The sequence below is a fragment of the Harpegnathos saltator genome, unplaced genomic scaffold (genome assembly GCF_003227715.2).
Source record: "Harpegnathos saltator strain DR-91 unplaced genomic scaffold, Hsal_v8.6 scaffold569, whole genome shotgun sequence".
Classification (NCBI taxonomy): Eukaryota; Metazoa; Arthropoda; class Insecta; order Hymenoptera; family Formicidae; genus Harpegnathos; species Harpegnathos saltator.
The window spans coordinates 176,312-202,357 of record NW_020230392.1 but is presented as its reverse complement, the minus strand read 5'-3'; the positions used below and the strand labels follow the sequence as shown (position 1 = coordinate 202,357).

Below are 26,046 nucleotides of genomic sequence, written 5' to 3'. Positions count from 1 at the left end.
CAGGACAGCAAGACTCGAATTCGTGCGAACATGGATGATGCACTTGACTAACGACTAGGGTGACTTTTTTGACTATGCAACACGGCCATAACTCGACGAGAACACTCGACTAACGGCTGGCAAGAGTGCGGATCGAATATGCGCTAGCGGAAGAAGGAACAAAGAGGATATATATACCTGCACCATCAGCTCCGAGTCCCGCTGGTTCTCGCCGATCAACGACTCGGCCACGCTGATGTCGTCATACTCTTCTTGGTCCAACATGATCGAGAGCTCGTCGTGTGTCCTGGTGTCCATGCCGCGCAGACATCGGCCGCACAATTGACCTCGTCTGCAAGGAGACATCTCATCTTCATGGGAGCCAGTAAGCGTGATTCGCGAATATCTCCGACGACGCGCGGCATTTCGCGCCTACAAAGCGGGAACTCAGCGCGACGTTCCACGTTGGACTCGGTCTGTGTTGAAGGATTTTGATCTGCTCCTTGAGAGAGACATCGGGAAGGGTCTGTTCTTTCCAGTCAGACTAGTGTATTGCGCTTTGAAACTTCCTTGCTTCCCTTCCTCTTTATCGAGAATTTATATAGACTTATTTCACGCAGAGCGCCACCTAGTCCGGCTGAGAGGAACAGACCTGAAGTGAAACTCCAGCATTCAGCTCGCGATTTCTGGATTCGACGCCTGCATTCGGATCCTCGAAGCTGCGCAGCAGCTTCCTTTGAATGAAGCGCAAACGACCAATGTCTCCGCGGTCGAGGAGAGACGAAAAGACACGCAGAGACGGGATAGAGTGCGAGCATCCTTACCTGACCTCCTCCAGAGTGCTGATCTCGTCCTGCAGATTCTTCACATCCTGCGCCTTGTTGCGCCACACCGTTAGCTGTTCCTCCAATGCGCCGTTCTCCTGCAACAGGGTCGTCAACTGCTGACTGAGCTCGGACACCTTCATTTGCTCCCTGACCCTCTGGTTGCGAGCGTCCTGCAGTTGCCTCAGCAGATCGTTCATCTCCTCGTCGCTCGCCACGCTCGTCGTTGTCGTTGCCTGTCGAACGCTCGCGTCGATTGTCGTTTCTTGGAAGGACTTCGGCGAACTTGGGGCAGCTCTCTGGCGGCAAAGAGAAAGCACGGCACGTTGAAGTCCTTTGCTCTCTGTGATTACACGCACCGGGAGAAAAGGGTGTTCGGCCCTTCTTATGACTGTAATTGTCCGGCGAGGAAATCGTTGGCAGAAATCGTAGCGTAGTTTTCGTAGCAAGCGTCGGTGACGATAAGCCTGTTCCGAAATCAGTTGCGGAAATTTTGATTTTGGTCCTAAAGTTGGTAGGTCTTGAACCAACTTGGGTCCGTAATTGATCACGCTGATCACGCTTGGACGTTCCGTAGCCATGTATTACTTCAGGTTTACAAACCTGGTTTTAGCTTTACTTTTATAATATCAGATGAAGAAATTTAGATCTTTCATTACTTATCATCTTGATAACTGATCGGCTGATCAGGAACGTGTATCTAAGTCAGTTTTTAAGGACTACCAACCTTGTAAACCCTGTAGAGCAAAATTTCCGAAACCGATTTCGCAACAGGTCTCGTAACTCTGCGTGCATATGGCCGCCATTATTCTTATCTTGGAGCAATAAGAAGATATCGAAGCTGAAAGTGACTGTAATTTTCGCGAGGTCAGGCATTTTTTCAGGCAAATGTCGATAGGGAGTGTCAGCCAGACGATATGACTTTACACGCGTGTAGTTGTTGGCACCTTTTTTAGGCACAATAAGAAGACACAGCTGGTGCCGGAAATGACTGTAATCTTCGCGAGTTAATAATTTCCCTTTCTCTCCTGGTGCAGCCTGTGAGAGAACACACTGACTGCCATTCGACGGAGCCGGAATCGACGAAGGCAGTCAGCGCGGGTCGAAAGGATTCGCGTATCACGTCGTGATAAAAGTTTCGTTCGCGCATTCACCTGCTGTACGCTGCCACCTTGCGTAACCGAGGTTTTCCAACTGCTGTCCTGCTGTTGCGCATTGTTCCGGGACGGGCTCGCAGCTTGCTGTTGCCGCAGGAGAGCCTCGCGTTGCTCAGTCAAGTCGTCGATCTTCTTCTGCAGCTCCTCGCACTTCACTTCCAAACCCTCGATGGTCATGCATTGGCTGCAACGGGGCCGTTGCAAGGATCGCGTTGCAGGATTATTATTAGTGGAGAAACACACACACACACACACACACACGTCGCGCGCGATCGAGTCCAGCGTACACAGTTAATAACGCGAGAGACAGAGAGAGAGAGAGAGAGAAGGAGAGAGACTTATTATCAGGAGAAGCAGATCACGTCGGTGAGATTAGAATAGAGTTACCGCGCGGGCGAATAATACCGAATAACTTTCCATGAACTCTAATTGTACCGGCTAGTAATGAATTATGAATTTAGAAAGGTGAGTTCTCGCGGTAAGAACGGTTCACACGGCCGAACGCGAAGACGGAGCTAATGAGAGACGAGCTAGTGTACGACCGAAGCGTCATTATTGAACTAACGTTTCTTGTGCCGCACGACCCGCCGAAATGTCATGCTCGTAATGCTCGAGTGAGAAGGTCTCTCCCTCCCCCGGCCTAACCCGAAAGAATGTACGAGCAAGGTGCTGATGATTAGTCGCGATTGGAAAATCTTGGTCTTGGTGAAGCAAAGTCGGCGAAATCGGTGAGCGGAAAAGAGCGACCGGTCACACCGCGCGTGCGTGTGACGGCGAGGAATGAGCGATCGATCGACAAAATCATTGATCGTCGATCGGCCGTTACAGTCGGTAATCGCGAGTAAACTTTGGTCCGACGTTAATTTTCGGCCGGGCAAGATCAGCCTCTCGATCGTTCAACGCGGAGGCGCCGAAAGAGAGGGAGGCTCTCCTCGGCGCGGAGGGACGTTTTACCTCTTGATCAGCTTCTTGTCGCTCGTGTTCTCGATCACCAAACGATGATTCGCGCGTTCCAGATCTTGCACGCTGACCTCCAGCTGCTCGTAGATCTTCAGCCGCGAATTATTCACCTCCCTCAGCGCGGCGGTCTGCTTCTTCATGTACTGCGGGAGCGAGCGAAGGACATACGCATTTATTCTTCACTCCTCGGGCCGGGCGGCGCGATCGCGCGAACTCGTCGCCATTTGAATTCTCTTTTCCTTTGTCCGACGCGACCCGTGACACGTCGGGTCATCGTCGTTTAGTCGTCGCGCGAGAGCATCGCGCGCCGCTGGAAAAACCGGCGCGAGCGACGCGGCGAAGTGATCGACGCGAGTCGAATAATCGCCGTGCGAGTTGCCGCGAGACACGAATACCGCTCGTCAGGTGAAACGAAGCGTTTCGCAGATTGATGATAATTTTATTACATCGTTGCAATCTTGCGGGGAAAAAAGACGTACGTCTACGTCCTTTCCCGCGCGCGCGTGCTGTTTCATAAAATTACAGCGCGATTAAGACGCGAGAACGCTCCGTTTCACCCGAGAGGCCTGATCGCCAAACACAAGCCGATATTACAAGATTGTAATAACCTCGATCTCCTGCGCCTGCTCCTCCACGGTGGACTGGTGCAGCTTGATGATGTTCTCCAGCTCCTTATTCCGTTCCAGCAGAGTCTTGCCGAGCTCCGCCGCCAATTGAAGATCTGCACAGACCGCGAGAGAGCCGTATTTCTACATCAAACACTTTTTTTTATCTCGATCGGAAGTGCTCGGCGCCGCTCGTGAGAGAGCGCGCGCTCTTACTCTAATCTATCTTAATCGCTTCGAGATATTCGCACGCGCGCGCGCGCGCGCTCGGGAAACAGAGCGAAAGAGGGAAGAAAAAGAAAGACAGAGAGACAGAGAGACAGAGAGACAGAGAGAAAGGGAAGAAACGCGGAGTACGCGCGGACCTGCGGACGCAGGTCGTTGCTTTCCGCGGCGGTATGTTTCTGCTCGCTCGCGGCACTCCCTTCTGACAGCGGGGCTAGGGCCAAGGACCTTGCCGGTGAGCAGACGCGACCGAGCTACCGGGAGCAGGCCGTCCGCGCGGAGGTGTTAGCCGTTGCGTCGACTCGCGACGTGACGCGACGCGGCCAGGTATCGCCAGGTGTGACAGCGATCGACAGTACGTTCGATCGGGAAGAGCGCGCACAAGACAACAGGTCCGTAAACATGGCATTTTTCTCGCCGCTAGAGAGAGAGAGAGAGAGAGAGAGAGAGAGAGAGACGGAGGGGGGGGAAAGAGACGAGCGTAAAAATACTCTCTAATACCCGTATTCATAGTCAGGCCTTATATTTGAGGCCTCATTATATCCATCATCAGATGATGCACGGATTATTTTATTGGCTACAGAGCATCTGAAGATAAACTTAAGGAAGCCTTAAATATAAGGCCTGATTATGAATACGGGTGTTAGTCACCGATTACGACCGCTCTTCACGCGCGATCATGTGCCCCACCCCCCCCTCCCGCCGCCCCTGATATTATCACTTCTGCTCGAATGAGTTGCACCTTGCCCAGCACAGCACCGCACGATTCGCCGACACGGCGATTGCATTTTTCACGGAGATGGGAAGTTAGTCTCTTCGTGTACCCAGGGGTAACCGTCCACTGCCTTTATATTCCCCAGGGTGCGACTCGTCCGGGTTAGCGCACCGCCACTGTAGTGGCCACTGTCCTCGTCTCTCCTGCTTCGTCGTCGTCGTGGTCGTTCATTATTGCCGTACGACGCAATCGCTACCCGTCTCCGCCTACCTTCGCGCGTACCTTCGGGACCTTGAAGACACGCGAGCTCGATGGAGTAGTCCCAGCCGTCCAACGAGTTCATCTGAGTTTGTGGGTCCCAAACGACGTCCACGCTCCGTCCGCTCATGATGCGCACGAGATGGGTCCGTCGTCCTTCTCGTCGTCGTCGTCGTCGTCGTTGTCGTCGTCGTCGTCGTCGTCGTCGCCGTCGTCGTCGCCGTCGCCGTCGTCGCCGTCGTCGTTGTCGTCGTCCTCGGCCACCAGCGAGGCTTTAAATGTCGCGCCGGCGATTATAGATCGCTCTGCTCGATCGAGACGAGCCGGTGTCAGCACGGGGAGACAGGTTATCGACCACAACCGGTTCCCTCGGAGGCGGCCGGTCTTCTGCGGATCGCTAGGTAGCCAGCCTGACCCAAACGTCGCGCGCGCGCCCGTCGAGCGGTAATCCAACTCCCTCCTTCTCTTGGCGCTCCTTCCCCTCTACCCCGTTCTTCTCTGCTGGGCCCGCTGCACCAGCACGGGTCCCTCTTGATCTCCGTCCTGGTCGCGGCCGCCGAGTGTGTCCCACCTAGCTGCGTCGGCCACTTTCCAGAAGCGGTTTCGAATTTCGGACGGTGCCCGGTCTGCGATAACCTGGCCGAGTCCGTCGGACGCGGTGGAGTGATTTCGGTCTGATCGAAGCGGAAGGAGGATCGGTTTTCTAACTTGATCGTCAATCATGTGCTCCGTTCTGTCTCGGGCTTCGGCAGAAGTGACTGAATATCAGGAGAATACCGATCGAGACCGGTCCGCAGAGTATTTGCTGATGAAAACATCGCCGGGCGAAGAGAAGAGTGGTTGGTATAATATAAATAATAAATATAAATAATGTAAATATAATATAAAATATATAATACATATAATATAATATAATATATATATAATATAATATAATATAATATAATATATATATATATATAAAATATATAAAAGAATATAATATGAACAATAAATATAAATAATAATAAAGTATGATATAAATAATATGTAATATTATACGTAGTACTTGTATATTGTAGGGACGTAAAAGTGATAAGTCGGGGATGTTGAAACACGGCAACAATAATCAGTGTCAGGCACTGGTCGATTAAAAACTCTCAATTACCTAAAACGGCCGGCGAATGAGTAATAGAAGCTAACCAATTAGCCAGGCGCGTAATCACGAGTAATTTAATCAGTTTCATCCGCGCAAATTCCATCTCCTTTCTCCGTGCTTGTGACTCGTATGCATGCGACCGTGATGCATGGTAAGCGGAAAAAGCAAGGATATCGAGGAACAGGATGACAAGTCAAGTCCTCCGTCTGCCCTTCTAACGGTGGGGGTGAGACACCTCTCGGCGCCGCGCGCGGCGTGAACAGGTGAACTCTCACTTCGAGGGCCTCTACTTCCTTTCCCTCTTCGGCCTCTCTACCCGTCGCTCGTCTCCGTCGTCTTCGTCGGGACGCTCTAACGCGATAAGAGAAGGTGTCCCACTTCCGAGTCTTTCGTCACGCACGAGTCTTCCCACGGAGAGAAATGGGGGCTGTAGGTTGACAGGGAAGGGTGATCCGACACGAGGCGAGCGAGCGAGCGAGCGAGCGGCCCGGCAAAAAATCTTCACGTCCATTTCGCGCGCTCGAAAAGCCGGACAAGGGGATACGAGGATACGTTTCTGCTGGAGGTACGTTCGCGGTGCCCTTGCGAGAGGCCGCCGAAACGCTTTTGACGGGCGGACTCGTCCCGTGAGGAATAGCTCGAAGGACCGGGAATGACGCGCGAGAGTCTCGCTGCGAGACCGGTTATCTTCCTTTCATTTGTCTCCAGGCTGCAATATGAATTAATTACAGCGCGATGGAATGATAGCGATTACGCCGCGCTGCCGTTGCGTATCAATGCAGCCATTTGCGTTACGTCGCTAGAACCTTGATCCACTTGAAGCATAATGGCGGGTGCAACGTTCAGTTACACGCTCAGGATGCTTGGCTTCGGCTTTTTGTTAGATGCGCTCGAGAGAGCCACGCTCGAGCGCGTTGATCGCCAAGCTGCTTTTCGCTGACTGCTTCCACGCTCAACTCGAGTTTCGATCCACCGAGGTGAAAAAAAAAAAATAACAGGTGTAATTCGTGACGCGTGTATTCGTTATAGCTCGTGTCTCGGTCGTGTAATTTAAGTCTTCCACAATTCGACTCACTAGGAAGATTCGCGAAGTGCGTGTCTCCGATCTCGACGAGACTCGGCATATTTGTAGAGCAGCCGAGAACAAGAGACCCATATTTTTTTTTTATCGGCAATGGCTTCGATTTAAGGGGCGAGAAAGTTTTAGTACCTTTATGCTACCTCGATAATCATAGATAGATAGCAGATAGAGAAAAACTTTTTAGACAAAAATTGCGCAATTTTTTATGCCGTGCAATTTTTCTTCACAAAGCTTTTTCCTATCTGCGGTAATTATCGAGAGTCAGGTTGAATTTCTTTCATTGGCAAGTTTTTGAGTGTACAATCATATTTGTTGCATAATGAAATTGTGTACTGCTCAAAGTTTAAGCGTTTCACTTATACTTGAAATGTGCATCTAACGCGGGTTATACGCAGTTATCTTCTACGTCTCACAGGTCATTTAGCGACCATCTCCGGTACTGGCCGGTGTGTTAATTATTCACGCCGTATCCCGCGCTAGTCTATCGCTCGAGCGAGTCGAATCCGCGCGATCAGATAGCGCGACTTTCGCTGCAGCGGCTTCCGAAAACGTCGGGGGGCAGTCGACCTAGTACCCTCGTTACTCGCGTAATCGCAAGAAACGTGTGCATTATAGCCGCCGTCCCGCGGACAGCGTAACGATCGACGAGCCGAATCTCTCAAATTCTACCCTTCCGCGAGCCGGCTCGCCGACTTCGGCTTAATGACAGAGCCGGCGGCAGAGCAGCCGTGCCGTGCTCGTCGCTCGTGCGCGAGTGTGTGTGTGTGTGTGTGTGTGTGTGTGTGTGTGTGTGTAACCGTCGGCTTCGCGACATGTCCTGCTAACCCTCGGAAAAATGTGTCAACGATGCCGGCGGGCGACGAAACCGGCGGAGCGAGGGCGACGTTCGTCGGCGACGCATCCTTGTCACTTGCTCGCGCTTGCTCGCTCGTGAAACCGGCACCATGTCCGAGCGAGTCGGGTTCGCGGGGTCAGGCAGCAGCGAATAACGAGCGCTCGTCTTCCTCGTCATTAGCGCGCTCGCGGGACTTCATTATCCAGCGTGACTCCGAGGACTCGCCTCGCGCGATTCGCGACGGCGCAGCGGTGCCGCGCCGCCTGCGAGACTGACCTGCGCGGGTCCTCGTCCACCCGCGAGGATCGGACGGGGGCACGTTGCCGATGGGGGCTAACGTGTCGCCGCGATTTGCTACGCGTTGTTTGCGGTGAAAGTTACTTCACGTCGGCGCACGGACGTGAAGTGTGATTGCGTAACGGTATTTAATGCCGAAGCTCGGCTCGAGCGTCCACTGTGTGTGTTTTCCGGCATGGATGAGTCGCGACGCTCCCTTGGTCCCCCGTTATCGACGAAGCGGCAACGGAGATTCCGCAGCCGGGCCGAAGGGCGGAACACAAGCGGCCCGAACGAAGGAGAACGAGAGAGAGAGAGAGAGAGAGAGAGAGAGAGAGGGAGGGAGGTTGTACGACCGCGCAGTTCCCGGGAATTCTCATTAACCTTGCATTATTTTAACGTTTAATTGACGCTCGCGTGGGATACTCACGTGTCCATTTAAATGGACGTCGGAGAGCGCGAAAGATGCGCGCCAGAGAGACGTGCCGCGCCGAGAGAAAAGTGTTTGGTACCATTTGCCTACTTTCACACCACACAATCGTATAGTAAATATTTACTTATTTATATTTATTATTCAACATTTATTAATCATTTCTATTTCTACTTACGTTATTATCTTTATATTTACATTTACATTATTATTACGTTTACATTTATATTTATTGTTTATATTCACTATACAATCGTATAGCAAAAGAATTATTAAGAGGGGACGATTTCTCCGATAGGAATTATTATAGCGTCGATAATAATAATCTCATCCGTTTTTTTCCATCGCGAGGGCTGAACGCGCATTGACTGCCGTGCTGATATCCACAGACTGTTTCAAGACGCTCGAATTCAGCTTTGAATCATCGAGAATACGAGTCGGTGAATCGACGCAATACTCGCGTTCGATACGTACGTTCCTAGCTTAGCTCGTCGCAATAGCTCTCTCTCTATCGGTCACCTGATTTTCGTCACACGACGCGACAAAGCGCGTTTCGCGCATAAATTAACGAGACGCGGTGTGTTAGCAAAGCGCCGATCACCGGCGACCAGCGCACTTGTCACGTGTGTTCCCGATTAGAGACACCATGAAGAGCCACCCGTGCGCCGGCTCCGCGGTGGGTTCCTCTTGGCGGTTCTCACATCCCCATGATTCGTGCGGGTTCAGCCGGCGATATTATGCACGGCGAGCCGCGCGCGCTTACTCCGTGCGAAACGGTCTTATCGATATTTTGCTCGAATATGTGTTCGGGCCTTTGGTCTCGCGGCGCTCAGAAAGGTCAAGCCGGTGCACCTGCGCACCGCTAAAATCCTGATAACAATGGGCCGCCTTTTTGCCTCTTTCCCTCGGCTCCCCCGCCGCGCGCGCGCGCGCGCGCCTCCAGCCGATGAAGAGATTAATAAAACCGTTTCGCCGGAACACTCTCGGGAGAAAGTATCCGGCGAGAGGCTGCGATTCTATTCCGACGTGTTGGGGTCGCCGGGTCAAGCCAGTCGAAATATCACGGCGATCGGCTCGCCGCGCGCGCACCCCCGCGCGCCACTCACTCTCTCTCTCTCCTCCTCTCTCTCTCTCTTTCACTTGCTCGCTCGCTCGATTCAAACTGGAGCTCCTTTTGTTCCGCTCGCGATTCTTCTCTCTCTCTTTCGCTCGCCCCCCCCTCTCTTTCATTCTCTCTCTCTCTCTCTCTCTCTCTCTCTCTCTCTCTCTCTCTCCCTCTCCCTCTCTCTCTCTCTCTCGCTTCTCGCGAGTCGTTACGAGCGATAAACCCCCCGCGGCCACCTACGCGTCTACAATACCAAAGCGGACTATTAGCCGCATGTAGCCACGCCCTGCGGTAATATCGACGGCTGTCTCGCGCGCGCACGGCGCCGAGATGTAACGCGTATATCGCGACCGTAAACCGCAACGAGTGTGGGAAACCGAACGCTCGTTTTACGGCTCGACTTTTCGGCTGCTGACCAGGTGTCGTTTTAGAGAGAGAGAGAGAGAGAGGCCATTAATCGGCGAGAATTCGACTGGACCGTAAGATTCGCCGCTCGCGAAAAACGGCGCCGCGCCGAGTAGGGTCGGCAGATTGGTGAATTAGGGAAGGACGATTTTGAACCTGGTGGGCGAAATGGTCGTCCATTGGTCATGCGTCTGTCATTTTGCCGAACGTCGTTACCTTTTACGACTATATGTGTTATGCATTTCATATATGTATATTTGACACGCGTATATTATTGTATTAAAAGTATATTGACAAAAATGACTACGACAAGAGCCAACTACACTTGGCAGTGTAGCAAAAACTCCTTCGATGCGGTGGGGAAGGGCAAATAGCGTGCTTGGCGGGACATAAGAATCTTGTTTGGCAAATTTCGACTAGAAAAAAGGACAATTCTTTCCGGAGGAGGCAACTCTACACGTGAGTGACCGCGGGAGCGCAGTCGAGCCGATCAACGGCGGGCCTTCTCTCCTCCGATTTTGAACGCAGGAAAACATAAGCGGTATAAGACTTCATTGCGACTCAGCAGAACAGAAAGAAAATCGATCAGCGTCTTGAACCGTGAGGAGAGAGAATAATCGACCGCGTGAGGGAAAAGGAGATTGGCCGAATAAATTTCCACCAATCAATACGTGTTTCATCGTGTCACTGTCAGCAAACAATTGCTGACGACTGAAACCTCAAAAAGCAACTTTCAGTCCTCAAGAACCAGACATTTTGCAGCTCTTCATCAACTCCGATTTATTAGTCTTGAAAAATCGAGTCACAAAAAAAGGTCGGGGCATTCCCATCGACATATTGCATTCATGTGTGTCCCTTCTTTCTATTATATATCTCGACTTATTAATTTTTAATTAATTTAATTAAAACAAAGATCGACAAAAGGAAGATTTAGAGATGCACGTGTAAGTAGCTGAATGAAGCTGCTTTTACTTTACTTTAAAGATTTCAGGGGTGAACGTTATGCGCGTCTAAGAAACTAGACCAACAAAATTATCAAAATAAAATTAAATCAAATTCTCGTCGAACAGAATCATACAAAAATATGTAATAATAAACAATTTTAGAGAAACTTAATTACAGTTATGCGAAAAATCGGCAACACAAACGGCAACACCCCGCGCATCCTTACGGGATGCCTTTAAAGGCCGGAAAATCGGGTGATATCCCGCGAGACAATTCGGGACAGTTGGCTATCCTGGTCACGTTTCTTAGCTCCTCGCGTCTCGATCGAGCGATCGTTAACGGGATAATTGGATCGCAGCATATCGGCCCGATAGTAGCACGCGTGGGCGGTGAAAGAGAAGGCGAGCATGAGACTCTCGAGGAGAGTGCCTTGTCCTCGTTGGGTTCCGGCGGTGCCGTTCGCTCTCTCGGGATGTTTCTCCTCCCGCCCCCCGCTCACCCGCGTCTTTTCTTCTATCCCGGTTCGGCCGGTCGGAACACACGGCGGCGCGTTCCCATCATTGTTTCGCACCGAACGATAAAGTATGCGGGCGACCTGCAGAATGCAGCGCGCGCCGGCGGGTTTTACGGTGCCGATGAAAGCTTCCGGCGCGTAGGAAGAAAGTATACCGGAGCGACTCTCCTCTTTTGTCGCTCTTTCGCGCGTCACCGATGCACGCCTTGCTGCTCGATCAATGTCGGCACGTCTCTTCTTCCGGGTGAGCCTCGCGAGCGGCGCCGGACGCCGCCAAGGACGAGCAATCGCGCGAAGGGTTCGACGCGGCGGCAGAGGCAAGCTGGAGGTTCGCTGCGTCATCGATCGCTAAATCGAAATCGCTTCGAACTTTCGACTGTCCATTTTCTAATTATGCGACGACGAGATTAACCTTTCTTAAGGCGAAGGAAGAAAAAAAAAAACTTTTAACGGAACAATTGAAACAAGACATTATACTTTTAAGTGAAAATAGCGTATTCTTCCCGCGGATATTTCACGGTGGGGCTACCGCCGAGTCTCATCAATTTGCATGCGAAGAGTAGCCGAGCGCGTGTAAAAAATGAAATATACGGCCGACGAGGGGCGGATGGAACGAGCTATTGAGAGAGAAGCCGTTCTCTCTCTCTCTCTCTCTCTGTCTCTGTCTCTCGGGGAACAATCAGTCGTCGAACAAAGTCCGCGCGAGACACGACACTGTGTGTCGTGCGGGATGCAACTTTGTCGCGCAAACTGGCAGCTACGAGATCCACGCGGCGGTGGAAACTCAATATAGGCGAGAGAACACACTTGTCCTCGTGTTGCCGTCTAACCGCACACTTTCCGCCACTCTGACTTGAATTTCAGCCCTCAGGAAACAGCCGCGGGATACTCGACGGCTCAGCCTTCTCCTCCGTCACGCGAGAGTCCGACGGGCCGCCGGAGGCGGCAGTTTGCGGAATCGCGATCTAAAATTCGATACAACGCCACAGTATAAGAAAGAGCAGTAGGTTCACTCGGTAGCGGTGCTTTTGATCTCAGGTGCTACAAGATCGCCATGTTGTTGATTGTGCGCGGGTTATACCAATTTGAATGACAATGAATAGTAGCTAAAACAGATTTATTACTGTTTTTCGAAATTTGCTGTCAAATCTATAATATACATTATAAAATAATGTAAGAATATGAACTATTATTAATATAATACGTTAATAATATTATAATTAATAATATATAGCATATTACTAATTATAATATAGAAAGATGTGTATATATATATATACAGGATGCTAAATTTCAAATGTAACAAGTAAAAAATCTCGAAAACTAAATGATATTGAGGCCCGCCTTTTTTTTCATATTGTTTCGAAGGGGACACATTGAGGCCCGCCTTTTTTCATATTGTTTCGAACACATTTTGATTAAAACAAAATTTAACACTTTGCAAATTTAAATTTGCACTTTTGCAGTTTATTATACAACATTTATAGCCACCTCTTCTATTCATTTTACTGATTTTAATAAAACTACATTATATTAAAAATTCGATCATATGGTTAATCGTTGCTTACACTTGTACATTTTCACAGCTATTGGCCGCCATATTGTTGCTTGTGCAGTTCGCTCATGCGCGACAAACGACCGAACGCGCATTTTTTTTTTGTGCTGAGTGAACCTCCTGTTCTTTCTTATACTGTGACAACGCGGGAGGACCGTGCGAGTTCACCGGTGATTTGCGCAGAATCGCACGGGGATGAAATCCCGGCTGGCCGGTGAAAATTCGCCCGATGAGAAGCTGACCTATCCTCGTCTCGCCACGGCTAGAAAACACTTGTCTGAGAGAATTTAGCGAGCTGCGTTGAAATTCTGTCAGGATAACCGAGAGCAATCGATCGACTCTTGGAGGAGGAATCTTCAGAGGGAGCGAAACCAAATCAAGTTGAAATTAATGGACACCCTTTGGTTACACGCGTAATACGGAGTGTCCTCAAAGTAACCATCTATTTTGCAAAATAATAGGAATTATGAAGACACCTTTATGATATGATATCACTATACATTTAAACAAAATATATCTCCATGTCAAAGAGTAAATTTCGGGAGTTACGGGAAATCCTGGCGAAAAATCTAAATGCCCTAAATTTGAAGGCCGGCGCTGGGGTCAAATATGGCGGCAGCAATTGGAAAATTGGATGAATATTTAGATTCTCCGCTATCGCGCCAAAGTGACTTTAGAGACACCCTGAGTGTATCGAGGATGTGAATCTTTCTGCTCCTAAACCGACTTTCCCATCCATCCCGCCGCGGCGATGGCGGCGAAAATTCAATCGCTCTCGCGTTTCTTTCCTTTTCCCCGCGCAATCGTACGCAACACTTGACACGGCCGAGAATTCCGCTCGAGTTGCGTTTCTCGGCGGAAAGCATGACTCGTTAAAAGGATATGCCGGATGAGGCGGCGTCGCCGACGACGCGAGCGACAGGAAGCGGAGTGAAAGTGTAACCTCCCTCCTCGCCTCCTCTGCTGCTGGGTGCTTTCGTTCGCCGAAAGGACGAGCGGCCTTGACTACTTACTTAAGTACTTAAGCCGGACAATTATCCGCGTACATCCCGCCGTCATCGCGCGTCAATTAGGACGCGATCGGCGGATTGCGCGCGCGCGCAATTGTCAACCGTCGAGCGATTAATCTGCCCCGTCGACGGCGTTCATACGCTTGATATTAATGATCCCACGCGCGTTTACAGTTACCGAGTTACCGTGCCGTGACGCTAACCTCGTTATATATCGCGAGCAACGGAGAAGCTTCATATCTTTTGATGCATCGTATCGAATCGATCCCATCGCGCCGCGATCTCTTCAAGGCCATCCCATTGCCGGTCGTATTACTACTACTGCTACTACTACTGCTACTACTACTATTACTACTACTATTACCATCACCAGCAGCAGCAGCATCACCACCACTGCCTCTATTACTACCTGCTTCGCCTTCGCAGCTTAATTAGGGAAAAAGTCGCCGCGCCGCGACAGCGAGCGAGATCGCGACGAAAGCGAAGGGAACTCTGCCGTGCTTTTTTGTCCGAATTTTCGCACTGCACCTCGTCTCGATTTCACATCGTTCTTTTTGTCGACGAGCGCCGCAGGAGGCAGCGCTGGCGCGCATTAACCTCCCTCTCCCCTCCCCTCATCGGACCTTCATTTCAAAACTCAAATCCGATGTTAGGGTCAATTAAGGATGCTGCAAGTAAGGTTAAACGTCGGCCAATGGCCGGACACGTTCCAGTATCCGACCACTTTGGAAAAAAATATTTACTATACATTTTAACAATAACAATAACAAATGAAAGTAATAATTATTGTAAAAAAAAGTCCCATATTTGACGGTTAGTTGGAAAAAATATCTAACCATCTATTTGATATCTTTGTGTTAAAATAAAAATTAGTTAAATAAGTATGCATACCTATGGTTTGGCAAAATAATGGTCAATCGTTAATAAAATCATTAAGAGACAGCATCTATATTTATATTATTTATCCCGTTAGCACATACTAATTTTCTATTTGCTACTGTCCGATCGCAATTAGATGTGTCCCAGACACTGGACATATCCGAAGATTAAGCCGTAACCTATTTCAACTGTCCGGTCACTGATATATTAATGCGCTTCATTACGTGCGTAAATAAACAGTTCATTAGTAATAGATATATACATTGGTTTAAATCATTTTTCTCGACTTAAAGGAATCTTAAGTTTTCGAATAAATGCAAATATCTATATCGAAACTATTCTTAATATTATATATTGTATTTTTTGTGACGACTTACGCTTAAACGTCCAGTTACCCATTAAATGAACATTTTACCTTAAATGGATATGCTAATTGAAGTTTAACCTGTATAATTTAGATAAGGCAACGATGGCATTTTACAGTTTGACGAAGGCAAAAGATGAAACTGATCGGATTGCAACAAAGTTCACCAAATGAATCTCAAATGAATTTCAACAAGGCACTGTGAAATTGGCACTAACACTCGATGAAAATTAAACGGAAGCAAAGCCGCCTCGCGTGCGGTTCCCGGCAGAGGCCGAGACCCGCACCCGGCTGATACACGTAATTAACGAGACGCTGTCGCGTCGTGGGAACCGGCGATTCCGCCTTAATGACACGAGATGAGCTATTAAAGCGGCCGAAATGATCGCTTTGTCGCGATTCGTCGCGACAGGATCTTGGGAGATCCGAGGCCTCGCGTTTTTTCGAAGAGACAGAGGAAGCGGAAGGTAGCCCGCATGCTAATGTTGCGCGCATCCTGCGGAATGTTCCGGGTCTCGTAAAAAGCGCGCTTCATGGCGGAAACGAAGGAGAGAGAATTGAGCGTATCGAAGGGGAAAATCGCGGCGTTAATTCGCGAAATGAATTCCTACGAGATGCACTGGAGAAGAAGAGGAAGCTCTCGGCTCGACAGGTTTTCTCGCGACCAGACGAGAGGTGTGTCGATCGTAGAGGAGCGGAAAGATTATACAGAGAAGAGCAGCAGAAGTTTAGTCCTGAATTTAGACAATTGTCCTCGGTTATGTCTCTCCTCGTCTGCTGTGCCTCCTTTCTCCTTTCTCGCGTCTCGCGACGCGGCCGAGCGTGTTCGGATGAAATTTTCGCCCGCGGCGAGATAAACATCGACATTCTCATCATCGACTTTTCGTTCGACCCGGCCATTCAGCCCGCAGGTTTCTTCTCCGTGTGAATGATCCACGCGAGAAAAAGAAGAAGGACTCGTCCCGTGTAAGTGATTTTCTCTCATCTGCGAATCGTCCGGAGAAAACTCGGTCGGCTACAGTCGGCTCGAAAGCAGAAAGACGCTTGTTTCGCGATTCAGCCGATTGTTCTCGCTTATCTCGAGAGCGTGTTTGCAATGCAGCCCGAATTTGCCCGAATAAATGCTCTTCCGCTCTCGCGCTAATCAAGATATCGTTTCTCGTCGTCGACCTTTCTTCGTCGACCCCCATTCCCGGTTAGGGGAGCCGCGCGCGTCGTCGCCTACTTCGGCCGATGAGGAAAGTAGGAGGGAGGATGAAACACGTCGGAACGGAGAGACAGCCTGCAGATAACACCTGCATCCGCGTATATGTCTCGGCATCGCGCCTCTCTCTCTCTCTCTCTCTCTCTCTCTCTCTGTTCCCTTCTCACTCTACGGCTATCGGCAACACCGGTGTGCTAATGTATGCGCATTCTTAAGCGCGCGGGAGATGAGAAAGAAGGTTACCCGTTGGCCGCGAGGGCAACATTACGGGACGCGTTGTGGCTGCGATTAGATGTTCGGTCGCCGTACAATATAATCGTTGGATCATAGCTGGAGATAGGTATTTCAGGCGATCTACGCTGCCCCGATCCCCCCGCGCCCGTCGGCCGTAACTAACTTAACCATCGGCGCACCGACAGCCGAGCGCGCGCGCGCACGCGCTAATTAACCAGCTACTTTGCATCGTATAGACGGATATCCAGTTTGCCAAGTTCTCCTACGCGCGCGAAGATTCCACGATAGCGTGAGTGTTTAGGATAAGAACTCGGCTGAGATGGCTGTACGGAAAAGGTGGCCATATAGGCTGTAATTATTCCAGTAATTGCTAAATCCAGTGCATCTTCTCAAGTCATTCTCAAGGATAATTGATATTTACGGTAATTTATACGCGCATGTGCACACATTGTTCGAAATAATAATACTGTGAATATTATATCATAATAGTGTATCTCTCATAACTCATAATGTCATAATTCAATAAATTCAGATGAATCTTCATTTCCCAATGAGATCCAAGCGCTTTTGTCGTTAACTTTTACGGGGTGGGATTTTCTTATTCTGTAGAGTCCCTATTAGCAAATATGATAAAAGTGTACGCAACCATTAACTCTGTAACTGCTGAGATATTAAATGACCCTCTTTGCTAGGGTTATTTTTACAATTATAAAATATTTTATAATGATAAGAGATGCGGGCACTATATGCCCGCTCAATTCAAATGCTTCTTACAAACTAAATTAAATGGGTATTACACACTGGAAGTCCAAATCGAGTAAACTCGATCGTAGCAAGGCCGCCATTCTTTTCCACACTCGAGTCATCTCGACCGTAGCAGTTAAAGGGTTAATTGCAAAATTATTATAAATAAACAAACCAAAGCCAAATCTGGCAATTATTTTTTACCGCAGTCTCCGTGAACTTTTCATGAAATTTCATTACGCAAATTCTTTTTTCATATTCAGTACACCGTATAGCGTGTAATATACCCTTCAGTACCTTAGCAGGATTCTCAGCCATGTTTCCTTCTCTGTATTATTAACATTCCTTCCGTCAAAAAGTGTTCAAAATACAATCTCTTTATAAAAAATCCAAAGAGACTATTGTATTTTTTTTTTAACGATTCCATGCGTTTATATCTTCAGCCGCAATTTTGAGTTTTCAAAATAAATGAAATTTCTCCACAAATCTGGATCCAGCGATCCGAAAAATCCCTAAATTAGACATTACCAACTACCGCTGAAGTAAGGAATGTGTACTTCTGAAGGAATTTCCGAGGGCCGCGCAGACGCTTCACGTTGTCACCGTCGAGAATCGCTCGGCGGTGAACAAAGTTGAAGAGAATTCAGCTCATTTCTCTCCCTTTCTCTCTTTCTCTCCTCTCCCTCTCCCTCTCGGAGGGAGAGAAATTGTAAAAGGGCGTCGTGGGTGGAGCGCGCGCGCGCGCACTCGATCCTCCGCGTAATCTTGATCGGGCCGGGTCGACCGGGTGTCTTCGCAACAACGAAGACACCGGGAGAAAGAGCCTTGTTAGTGGCGCGCGTCTTTTTCGCACGACAGCCATCTTCCCACGAGGCGACGCGATCGCGGCCGGGGAAATAATAGCCGCCGGGGGAGGGGAGCTCTTTAACGAACGTCCGGATTGCGCGCGATTGCTTCTTCTTCTTCTTCTCTTTCCTCATTCTTTTCTACGTATAGTTTATTATATTTCCTCTCTCTCTCTCTCTCTCTCTCTCTCTTTCTTTCGGCGTCTTTCCACTTGCACGCCTGCGGCCGCCAGCGCGCGCCGGTTGCGGTACGCGCACCGTCGGGCAACGACGATATCGCCGGGAGGTCGTGCGTTCGCGCGTAAAATCAAGTCAGTGTGCCAAAGCGTGATTTTCCAGCCGCGCATTCCTGCCGTGCGCTCGCGCTCACACGAGCGTTCAGCCCGCACGTTCTCGCCATCGCGCGCGCCGGTCTTTTACTTTCACAAAAATCCGCGCGCGAATCTGCGTGGGCAGACGCGCCGCATTCGCGCGTGATTCGCCTCGCGCGTCGGCGGACACGCGCGAATCGAGATCTCGAGATCCCGCTGGTCCTGTCCGCGAGACCGCAGAGTTATCTGAGGGATCGCGGCCGAGCGCGGCCGTCGAATTTCAGGAGGAAAAAGAGGAAAAAAGCTCTCGCGCTTTCTCTTCCCGTCCGAATCTGGCGAATCGTTTTGAGCAAGCCTCTTAATTCGCCGGCGAATTCGCTGGTGAAAACTTCTCGTAGACGATAGATTCTTATTCGCTAGCGTCTAAAATTTAGAACTCGCTAAAAATTTCCTCCAGACACTCGATTTTTCATCGCGGGAGTCTAAAATTTAGATTAGCGGCGAGTATGATGTTCAAAGGCGAACGTATTCAACTTGGTCGTGTATGTGAGGTAAATGTCCTAGTAACCGGATGTTTAAGTGTAGGTCACCAAAAATACAATATATAATATTAATATATAATATTAATATATAACAGTATATAATATTAATATATAATAGTTTTGATGTAAACATTTGCATTTATTCGAAATCTTCCCTTAAGAAAGATTCCCTTAAGTAGAGAAAAATGATTTAAGCCAATGTATATATCTATTATTAATGAAATAATTATATAAGTAATTACATAAGCAATGTATTGTAATAATGTAATTACATAAGTAATTACATAAGTAATAAGCGCATTAATATACCAGTGACTGGACAATTGAAATAGGTTACGGCCCAGTCTTCGGATAATATTTGTCCCAGTGTCTGACCGCAATTAGAAAATTACTACGTGCTAACACGTGGAGAATGATACAAACATAGATGCCATCTCTTGATGAATTTATTAAAGATTGACCATTGTTTCGCCAAATATATGCCATAGGTATACATACTTATTTAACTGATTTTTATTTTAACACGAAAGTATCAAATTGGGTATATATATTTTTTCCGACTAATCGTCAAATATTGAACTTTTCTCACAATAATTATTACTTTCATTCATTATTGTTAAAATAAATAGTAAATATTTCTTCTCAAAGTAATCGGGACAATACTGGGGACGTTTACCTTACGGTGCGCCGTGCTTCGGCATCGTTCCCGACCCGACCTGACCCGACCCGACACGACGCCGCGCGTCTCGCAGCGTGACCTCGTGAGTGAGCGAGTGCACGAACGCACGCACGCACGCACGCACGCATGCTGTGAAAGAGTGCGTGCCGCACGAAACAAAAATCACGTGACGAGTGACCGCTTTGCGCGCGAATGGGAGACGCGCTGGCAACCGGCCGTCCGGCGAGCGCGCAGCGCGTGTCCTCCGCAGCATCGCCGCTAGCAAGGAAAAACGGGCCGTGCGACAATGCGCTGAATGCGAGCGCTAGACGCAGAAAAATATTCCGTAATAACAACTAGAAATTTCCCGTCATGTGAGGCTCGGCTGAGCGGTAAGAGAAAATTCTGTTTCGCGAACCGCAGAGCCGTCCGCCTCAACAAACGCTTTCGATCGAGGGAACTCGACGATCTCCCCGTCGGGGGAGATATAGTTACCGCAGCAGAACATTCGGCTGTTCTCGCGGAAGGCGTGAGGCGAAATCTCAATTACCGCTTAGACCGCTTAGGTTAGGTTCGTTTGAAGAAGTTGAGTGAGAGACGAGGATTTTCAACTCGGCCGCGCAAGCAAGCGTTTTGCCCTTCTTGCACTTGCGTGCACGCTCTGTGTTTTGTGGGACGCTCTGTTTCCACCCGTGTGAAGAGCAAAATTGCAGCCTTGACGACATTAACGTTCGGTTCACGTGACCGGATATATTTCTGGGACGACAGAAATCCCCCAATGGGGTTCCTCTAGTGTTGCGACCGAATTTTAGATCGACCGATCCGAGGAACGGAAGGTTTCGGTCGTCGAGATTGAAATTCAGTTGTACCAACCGAATAGTTTAGTCACGTGGTAGTCGCGCGATGGCGGCTGGACGGGGCGCTTCGCCGTGCGGAATGGCGCGTGTCAGGCAAAGAGTTAAGTAACGCCCGGCCCTAATTACGACGATATCGTGCGTGACGAGAAAGAAAGAGCCGAGAAACCGGCGCGCGGCGTTAAACATCGTCCGGAAATGTAAATTGCTCTCCTCTCCTCCCTCCCCCCCCTCCCCGCTCCGCCCGTCTGTCCTCGCTTGCTCGATCGCTCGCTCGCGCGCGCGCGCGCGCACGCCAAGAAAATTAGTTTGGTTTTCCACGCGCGAGGAGGCGAGAAAGCGTTACCATTTCGTGCGCATACATCAGCCTGGATTTTTTTCGCCGCGGATGCGCCGCTCCGCGCCGGCGAGACGCGAGCGACGCAATCTGCTTCGCGGCGATTCTCTTTCTTCCCTCTCCTCCCCTTCTCCGCTTCTCGAATTGCCCGCGGATGGTATAAAAATCCCGCACGAGACGCCCTGCGAACTCCAAACACACGCGCGCGCGAATCTTTTTCATTCAGCTGTGTGTATTTGTTTCTTTCGATATTTCGGGCCGGTTGTTCCAATTTCTCGGTAAATTAACTGATATTTAAATCATATGTTTATCTTTGTGTGTGTCTTTTTTTTAATTTAGACAAAGACAGACATATATGACTTAAGTATCAGTTTATCAAGGAGTTGGAACAGCCCTGTCCTAAGGTATTTGTTCGTTTCACTTAGGTATTTCTCCGTGGAGTAGAGCTTCATTCTCGCGCTCTCTCGGACAGATAGTCCCGGAATGTCTGCTAAATCATTTTTACCTACCCACCTACCCACCGCTATCTCCGTCTATCTCCGCACGTCGAATCGGAGATTGAAAGCGCGCAAGAGATCGCCGGCGTTGTTTACGGACGCGAGGCGACAGCCGAAGAAGAGGAGGAGGAGGAGGAGGAGGAGGAGGGAAAAAGAAAGGGGCTCCATCCGACGATTTTCACGCGCGCGTTCTTATCGTTCCGCAAGGAGGACCATCGTCGCGTGCTTTTCGTCCGCGCGGTAATCGCGCGCGCGAATACGCCGAGCGTGACCTTCGCGTTACGCGATTTTCGCCCCACATTCAGCTTTTCGCGCTGACGTAACCGGCGTTGTGTGCGTCGCATGTGTGTGTGTGTGTGTGATATATGCACGCACGGCAAACGGGAAATGCTCCTCGGACTCGTTCGAGAGAAAGAGAGAGAGGGAGAAGGCGATCTCGCGCGCAGCCTTTCTTTCTCTTTCCCCGGCACAAGGCTATGTATCATTGCGCGGCACCGTGGCGGCGTAAATCTTGACGTTCCTCGGGATCGCGGCGTGCGTGCGCGTGTACAGGATACACGCCCAGGGAGCTGCTGGACGGCAGGTATGCACGCGGCAACGCGATAAGTGCATGCGCCGCATACCGTACGTTCACCCAGTGAACGCGCACGCCCGTTCAATAAGGGACGCGCGGCTGAAAAACGCGCGCCCACGTCCCGCCGAGTGAATGACACGCGCGACGATAGTCGATAGTAAAGTAGTAGGATTCGTCAGGTCCGGACATGCAGAAAAGCTTAACTTAGGCAGCAAGCAAATTAACTAATCAAATTTGATTATTCTCCTTATGGCCTAAAAGTGTCAAGTGTGATTGGGCCCTAAGGGCCCGGACACACGGGAAGGCTTGATGAGTAAGATGAAACAAATTGATTGATCAAGTTTGGCGGAAAAAACTTGAGCGGTAAGAAAATTGATGAACTAGTGTCAAGTGTGATTGGGCCCTAAGGGCCCGGACACACGGGAAGGCTTGATGAGTAAGATGAAACAAATTGATCGATCAAGTTTGGCGGAAAAAACTTGAGCGGTAAGAAAATTGATGAACTAGTGTCAAGTGTGATTGGGCCCTAAAGGCCCGGACACACGGGAAGGCTTGATGAGTAAGATGAAACAAATTGATCGATCAAGTTTGGCGGAAAAAACTTGAGCGGTAAGAAAATTGATGAACTAGTGTCAAGTGTGATTGGGCCCTAAGGGCCCGGACACACGGGAAGGCTTGATGAGTAAGATGAAACAAATTGATTGATCAAGTTTGGCGGAAAAAACTTGAGCGGTAAGAAAATTGATGAACTAGTGTCAAGTGTGATTGGGCCCTGTGGGCCCGGACACACGGAAAAGCTTAATCAGTAAGACGAAACAAATCGACTGATCAAGTTTGGCGGAAAAACTTGAGCGGTAGGACGTGAGCAGTAAGGAAATTGATTAATCAAAATTAATTATCTTTTTCTTAGGACCCAAAAATATTCGACTATGATCGGGCCCCTAAGGCCTCGGATATATGGAAAAACTTAATGAGTAAGACGAAACAAATTGACTGATCAAATTTATTTTTCTTGCGGCCCGAAAGTATCGACTGTGATTGGGCCCTAAAGGCCCGGACCGGACACACTTGAGGAAAAACTTGAGCAGTGAGACGTGAGCAGCAAGGAAATTAATTAATCAAAATTGATTATCTTCTTCTTAGGACCCAAAAATATTCGACTATGATCGGGCCCCAAAGGTATGTACACACAGAAAATTTCAAGTAAAACGTAAGCGGTAAGGAGATTGACTAATATCAAATTTGACTATTATTCTTCCCAATGTCAATTCTAATTAGTCAATTTCCTTACTGCTTATGTCTTACTGCTAAGTTCGCCTGCGCGTGTCCGGGCCTTAAGTCCGGGCCATTCCGTTTGCTTCAACTTTGAATGGCGATATAGTCGTCGCCGCGTAACCGTCGCTTCGCTACCGTATGTTGTAGTCGCAATGACAACGTAACGATAATGAGACACTATGGGTCTCGCCGAGAGGAAAGAAACGATTAACGTCGCACAAAATTATAGTCATTTGCGGCCGCAGTTATGTCTTCTCGCTGCCGCAACGAAAAAGCAGCGCTGGCGTGTCCGTCCGTCATTGATTTCTTCCCGGCGTTTCGTGAACATTCCACTTCACTTCTTCAAATGAATCTTGTCGCGGTTACCAAGCGGTAACTGAGATTTCGTTTCACGCCTTCTACGAGAATAGCCGAGTACTTTGCTGCGGTAACTATATATTTCCCAGACGGGAGATTTTAGTTCCCTCGACCGAAAGCAGTCCTTGAGACGCGGACGGTTCCTCGATTCGCGAACAGAACAGAATTCTCTGCATCCGAGCTCCATTCGAACCGAACAGAAAGAAAGTTTCCAGTTGTCAGGATATTTTGCCTAACGTGATAGCAGCTATCGCCGCGATCTCACGGAAGCGCGCGTTCCAAAAGAGACGTAGCCGCGTATTCGGGTGAGAACGCGCTACGAACCAGGAGGTGGCCTTCGCTCGCCAACGAGACCGATACACCGCAGCGCCAGGGGTCGCGCGCAGGGGTGAGGAAAAATCGCTGCACCGGCGAGATCAATGCGAGGTGTTCGGGGGAGAGGGGGGGGAGAGGAGGGGTATATAGGAGTAACGAGCCGGGCGTGATCTCCCGGCGCGCGCGCACGCTAACGCCGCGGAATCATCGGCGTAGAATAATTCTCACGCGAGGGCACATAGTCGCAACCGAGACCGCGCGCGGAGTATCCCCGGGATATTCCGCGCCGCGAGATGCTATCGCGCTTATCACGCGGCGCGGTGCGCGGCCCCGCGAGAGATGCGCGATTACACGGGATATCGTCAATTTTATGCGCCAATCAACGCGCGGCCGCCACGTTCCCGTCGCGCACCTGCATTGCACCTGACTTTCTACCTTCACGCTCCTGTCTCCTCCTCGAGCCTCCTCTCTCCCTCTCTCTCTCTCTCTCTTTCTCTCTGTCTCTTGTAGTCTCTCGCGCGCACATACGACGGGCTCTCGACCTCCCGCGCCGAGCGCAGCGTTATCGGGACACGCGTTAAGCGTTTTATCGTCGTTTTAGCGTCTCGTAACGGTTACGTTACTGCGAGGCTGCGAGTAAAATCGCCGCGCGAGATACGGCGACGACGGGGGCAGGGGGACAGAAAGAAAGAAAGAGAGAGAGAGAGAGAGGTTATACACGAAAAAAAATATTAGTTCGTGTAAACGAATGGCAGGTGGACCGCGAGAGAACTCGGTGAGGCGGGGAAGCGGCGACGTCTCGTTGTTATCGCGAGCGCTCGGCCGAGTAAAAAAGCCTGCTGACGACAAGACGGAAAACAATCGACTGATTAGAAATCGACGTCGGCCTTTGTCGGCCGACGGGACAATGACAGTCGCACTAACGGGGAGGGGAGCGCGATATTTACGCCGCGCCGCGGCCGCGGCCGCGGCGGAGCTCGCGCGGGAATCCGACCGGCTGATTGACACGGCAGCAACGCGGCGAATCGTCAAATCGGCCGATCCGTAACTGTACAGAACCCACCTCGGGTGTTCGATAATCCGGATGAGAGAGAGAGAGAGAGAGAGAGAGAGAGAGAGGCTCGGCTCGCGCCGGCCTTTCCGTTCCGGGTCACAAAGGATGCTCGCCCGCGGATCTCTACGCGAGAATAGGCTGCATCTCCCGCGAGGGCCGCCTCTCTCGGTCATCGCGGCGGAGCGCGGCGTGCATCGCGCGCTGCATCGTGTACCGTTAGCGGCCACGCGATCGCGCGGCGCCGCGCCGCGCCGCGCCGAGCGGCCGGCTGCTCGATCGAATTCGTGCCGCGCGCGCGGCTCTATCGCGGATTAAAATCCGAAGCGTCGATTCGAGCGTAATCGCCGCGCTGTCTCCGCCGCGACGGCCCTTTCATCGCCATCACTCGGACTCGTCGAGAGAGAGAGAGAGAGAGAGAGAAGCGTCTTTTATTAAGCGCTCTGGGACAGGTCCCCTCAAGCGCGTAGACAGCCAGTACAAATAAACAAAACATGAGTAGAAATTGCAAAGAAAAAGCATGCGCAAAGCTGTAAAGTCAATTTTAAGACAGTGAATATAGAATAAGAATAATAAAAAATAGAATTAAAATTAAAATAGAAAAAGAAAGAGAGAGAGAGAGAGAGAGAGAGAGAGAGAGAGAGAGAGAGAGAGAGAGAGAGACTGCGCTTTGGCGGACGCAGCGAGGACTCGCGCGAAGGATTCATTGCGTTCAGCGGAGAAAAGCGCTCAGTGAGCGATTAGTGACTATTGGTTCTTACTGATAGATCCTCACATTCAGACGAATAACGTTGACGAATTATTCAACAGTTGCTCAACCGTTTTGAGTATCGTCAACGCATCCATTCACTCTGCCCGACGACCGACGTGTACGGAGAAAAGATTTCTGGTCGAAATGACCGCACAACAATTTGAGATGAAAAAATAAAAATAACATAAGAACATGAATAAAGGTAAAATAAAAGACTCCTAAAATAAAAGTTCCTGA

At 49.8% G+C, this 26,046-nt stretch overlaps 1 protein-coding gene across 3 annotated transcripts in view; it reads right to left on the bottom strand.

Annotated features, from left to right (window-relative positions):
* The window catches only part of centrocortin (cerebellar degeneration-related protein 2-like), a 51,928-nt gene that overhangs the window by 4,060 nt on the left and 21,822 nt on the right, over positions 1-26,046 (bottom strand). For 2 of the 3 annotated variants that reach the window (XM_011156843.3, XM_011156844.3), the window contains exons 2-6: positions 3,529-3,641; positions 2,915-3,063; positions 1,958-2,144; positions 804-1,102; positions 178-331 (exon numbers count right to left, since the gene is read on the bottom strand). In XM_011156843.3, coding sequence (XP_011155145.1) covers positions 178-331; positions 804-1,102; positions 1,958-2,144; positions 2,915-3,063; positions 3,529-3,641 — 902 coding nt within the window. Of the gene's footprint in view, positions 1-177; positions 332-803; positions 1,103-1,957; positions 2,145-2,914; positions 3,064-3,528; positions 3,642-4,747; positions 4,906-26,046 lie in introns of those variants that run through there. The other variant, XM_011156842.3, reaches the window with a different exon arrangement.